The 4,974-nt window shown below is 42.9% G+C and overlaps 1 protein-coding gene across 1 annotated transcript in view; it reads right to left on the bottom strand.

Annotated features, from left to right (window-relative positions):
- Positions 1-4,974, bottom strand: part of bcap31 (B cell receptor associated protein 31) — a 25,566-nt gene that overhangs the window by 3,780 nt on the left and 16,812 nt on the right. Inside the window, exon 6 of the mRNA XM_020614998.1 lies at positions 924-1,050. Within this exon, the coding sequence (XP_020470654.1) occupies positions 924-1,050 (127 nt within the window). The remainder of the gene's footprint in view (positions 1-923; positions 1,051-4,974) is intronic.

Below are 4,974 nucleotides of genomic sequence, written 5' to 3'. Positions count from 1 at the left end.
GATGTCCTCATACAGACTCAGGCTGCCACAGAACAGTAACAGTCTCTGAAAACATCCTGGTTTCACAGTAACTAAAGCCTGTTATAGCACCAGTAGGAATATTCACATCATTTACTTAAGTACTAATATCACAAAGTACTGTGTTACAACACCTGCACTGGATAAGTATTATTCTGAAAAGTACCCAGTGCAGAAGCTGTTCACTCACTCCTATTACATTAACATCACTCATGCACTGCTGTAGTCGTCTGAGGTGCAGCTCTTTACAACTAGTTTGTATCCAAGTGCGACTATTGATTCATTCCATTAGGGATTAATCAGCTGATTCTTTGCTCCATTAACTGACTGACTGGTTTGTGAAACTGACAGGAGTGAGAAATGCTGTCGCACTGCCCTAAACAATCATCAAAGGAGGAAAGCGGATGATATGATAACCATCAGCTTTCATACCATGGTGCAGTGCTGCAGCCTAACACAGACACAAAGCCGCCGGCTGTAACTGGCTTTAGCTGAACGTGTGGTTCGGCGTTGAACCTTTTACTTCCTCTGCTCCAACTGGACGGTTGTTTTCTGGCGTACCTGCTGTACTACATGCTGCTAAGTCCAGTGTGTTAGCTAGCTGGTTCCACCTCATTCATTCTTTTTAACGTCACGCTGACTGCTTAGAGGAGACGGAGACCATATGTTTTTCCTCCATTTTGATTCAAATGCTTCGTGTAGCAGAGCAGTGAACAACTCTGCTTCAGTTTCTGCTGACTGTGTCTGCTCTCACCTGGCTGTCGCTCGCAGTGTGTCAGAGGATATCTACATACAGTTTTTCCAACTTTCCTCGTTTCACCTCCTCCTGTCCTGATGTCCAGCTCCTCCTCTCTTTCTGTTCTCTCTCTCGCCTGCCACCGCCGCCCTCTCCTCCTCCTCCTCACCTTTCTTGGTGGTGTCCAGCTCCTCCTTCAAGGTCTTCACCTCTGCTTTTAAATTCTGGTTCTCTTCCTGCGGTCCTGCTCCCTTGTTCCCGGCCTCTGGCACCTCGACACCGGCGTCCCGCAGTTTCTATTGAAGGAGGAACAAACAAAGAACGTGTCTGAATGTTTCAAGCTTTTTAGAACTTGTGATATTTGCCAGACTCAGAACTTTATTTGTATCCAAAGCTTCCAAAGGAGGTTGCATCTTAACATGATGAGTTCTGGGCAAATGTGTGTAAAATTATACATACATGGAAAATGTGCATTTAATGGGACAGAAGGTTCATAACATTTTAGGATTAAAAACATGACTGTTAAAAGCCTGGCAGCAGCGTTTTGTATCGCTACACTCTTGAATGTTTCTCCTCCTGATACCAGAGCAAAGAGCTCTGCACTCGCCCAGTCTGAACGAGGCAGGAGCATGAATGACCCTTTATCAACCAGCAGATGAAGGAAACATCCTGATCTTGGTCAAGTATCTCAGCAGGACACTGCAGCACTGCACAGCTGTGAATCACCTCTGAATCCAAGACAACACACCCAGGTCTCTTTTCTGACATTAGATAAAACATCCAGGAAAGAGCAGGTTTACAATGTGACAGTTGTTACTCATCTGAGACATTGTCTGTGTTATGACCACATAGGAAGAACAGGCCGTTTATAAGTCAGAGCTCTCTTTTTGGGAGGCCGCAGCAGAATGTGAGGGACTGTTACAGGCTTTCGGGTCAAGCTGCTCTTTGGTGACTGAACAGGATGAGAGACCATGTGGCTGCAGCTTGGACATACAGTATTGTTCAAAACAATAGCAGTACAATGTGACTAACCAGAATAATCCAGGTTTTTAGTATATTTTTTATTGCTACATGGCAAACAAGTTACCAGTAGGTGCAGTAGATTCTCAGAAAGCAAACAAGACCCAGCATTCATGATATGCACGCTCTTAAGGCTGTGCAATTGGGCAATTAGTTGAAAGGGGTGTGTTCAAAAAAATAGCAGTGTCTGCCGTTGACTGTACAAACACAAAACTATTTTGTACAAACGTTTTTGTTTCTAGGATTTAGCAATCCTGTGAATCACTAAACTAAGATTTAGTTTAGTGACCACAGTTTTTTATAACTGCTTCACATCTGTGTGGCATGGAGTCAACCAACTTGTGGCACCTTTCAGCTGTTATTCCACTCCATGATTCTTTAACAACATTCCACAATTCATTTACATTTCTTGGTTTTGCTTCAGAAACAGCATTTTTGATATCACCCCACAAGTTCTCGATTGGATTAAGGTCCGGGGATTGGGCTGGCCACTCCATAACATTAATTTTGTTGGTTTGGAACCAAGACTTTGCTCGTTTACTAGTGTGTTTGGGGTCATTGTCTTGTTGAAACAACCATTTCAAGGGCATGTCCTCTTCAGCATAAGGCAACATGACCTCTTCAAGTATTTTGACATATGCAAACTGATCCATGATCCCTGGTATGCGATAAATAGGCCCAACACCATAGTAGGAGAAACATGCCCATATCATGATGCTTGCACCACCATGCTTCACTGTCTTCACTGTGTACTGTGGCTTGAATTCAGAGTTTGGGGGTCGTCTCACAAACTGTCTGTAGCCCTTGGACCCAAAAAGAACAATTTTACTCTCATCAGTCCACAAAATGTTCCTCCATTTCTCTTTAGGCCAGTTGATTTGTTCTTTGGCAAATTGTAACCTCTTCTGCACGTGCCTTTTTTTTAACAGAGGGACTTTGCGGGGGATTCTTGAAAATAGATTAGCTTCACACAGACGTCTTCTAACTGTCACAGTACTTACAGGTAACTCCAGACTGTCTTTGATCATCCTGGAGCTGATCATTGGCTGGGCCTTTGCCATTCTGGTTATTCTTCGATCCATTTTGATGGTTGTCTTCCGTTTTCTTCCACGTCTCTCTGGTTTTGCTCTCCATTTTAAGGCATTGGAGATCATTTTAGCTGAACAGCCTATAATTTTTTGCACCTCTTTATAGGTTTTCCCCTCTCCAATCAACTTTTTAATCAAAGTACGCTGTTCTTCTGAACAATGTCTTGAACGACCCATTTTCCTCAGGCTTTCAAATGCATGTTCAACAAGTGCTGGCTTCATCCTTAAATAGGGGCCACCTGATTCACACCTGTTATTTCACAAAATTGATGACCTCACTGATTGAATGCCACACTGCTATTTTTTTAACACACCCCTTTCAACTAATTGCCCAATTGCACAGCCTTAAGAGCGTGCATATCATGAATGCTGGGTCTTGTTTGCTTTCTGAGAATCTACTGCACCTACTGGTAACTTGTTTGCCATGTAGCAATAAAAAATATACTAAAAACCTGGATTATTCTGGTTAGTCACATTGTACTGCTATTATTTTCAACAATACTGTAGCTCCTTCTGGAGGAATAAAAGCTTTTACGCAACTTTGTTTTCACATATGCAGTAGAACGTCCCAACACCTGTCAACAGACTTTGACACACAAAAAAAATCACAGGAGTACCCCTTTAATCATTATTTCTTACTCAAACATTTTTTTAAATTCATTACACAGTTAGCCAAAACCCAAGTTAAGGAAGTGTATTGTTTTCAAATGTCCATTCAAACAATATGACCCGTGTGATGACCATGTCACTGTAATACAGTACTAGTTCCATTGCTATAGCCTTGCATATCAATCAGTGTTAGCATAGCAGCATTTACAAAAGTCATGCTGAGTGCTGAGGACAACAAAGGGTACATCTCAATTCCTTTACCTGTATCCACATTTCCCTCACTTGTCTTTTCCTTGCATCCAAGTCCCTCACACATGCATGGAAAAAGAAACCAAAAATATCTTGAGACATGAGATATCCTTTCCTCCACTCCCTAACCTGAAGCATACAATCACTAAGTGATAAACAGGTGCGTCAGTCCATAAAAGACTTCCACAAAGGATGGTCTCTCACTCATGTCTTGTCTAAGCAGCCTCCTCACTCCTCCCAACATCAGCAAGAGAACTGAAACATCGTAGAGGACACAGCAAACATGTGGAAGAAGGTGCTCTGGTCAGATGAGACCAAAATTGAACTTTTTGGTCTACATGCAAAACATTATGTGTGGTAGAAACCTAACACTGCACATCAACCTGAACACACCATCCCCACAGTGAAACGTGGTGGTGGCAGCATCATGTAGTGGGGATGCTTTTCTTCAGCAGGGACAGGGAAGCTGGTCAGAGTTGATGGGAAGATGGATGGAGCTAAACACAAGGCAAACCTGGAAGAAAACCTGTTAGAAGCTGCAAAAGACTTGGGACAGGGGCGGAGGTTCACCTTCCAGCAGGACAACGACCCTAAATATACAGCCAGAGCTACAATGGAATGGTTTAGATCAAAGCATGTTCATGTGTTAGAATGGCCCAGTCAAAGTCCAGACCTAAATCCTATTGGGAATCTGTGGCACGACTTGAAAATGACTGTTCACAGACGCTCTCCATCCAATTTGACTGAACTGGAGCTACTTTGCAAAGAAGAATGGGCAAAATCTGCAGTCTCTAGACGTGCAAAGCTGGTAGAGACATACCCCAAAAGACTCTCAGCTGTAACTGCAGTGAAAGGTGCTTCGACAAAGTATTGACTCAGGGGGGCTGAATACATATGCACACCACACTTTTCAGACTTTTATTTGTAAAAACACACCACGCATCATTTTCCTTCCACTTCACAATTATGCCATACCTTGTGTTGGTCTATCACATAAAATCCCAATAAAATACATTTAAGTTTGTGGTTGTAACGTGACAAAATGTGGAAAAATTCAAGGGGTATGAATAATTTGGCAAGGCACTGTAACTGCTGCGGCCCTGCTCACTTGCATCAGTAGTGTCGGTAAATATGCCGCTAAAACGTTCAACTGGAGCGACACAAACTTTTGCACATCCGACAGTGAACATCCCCCTGGGTCTCTGGCACCGATGTATCCTGAGATATGCTGATAGTAGCTGGTTTACTGATCCA

This window comes from Monopterus albus, unplaced genomic scaffold (assembly GCF_001952655.1).
Source record: "Monopterus albus unplaced genomic scaffold, M_albus_1.0 scaffold155.1, whole genome shotgun sequence".
NCBI classification, from domain to species: domain Eukaryota; kingdom Metazoa; phylum Chordata; class Actinopteri; order Synbranchiformes; family Synbranchidae; genus Monopterus; species Monopterus albus.
This window is presented reverse-complemented; position numbering and strand designations above follow the sequence as displayed.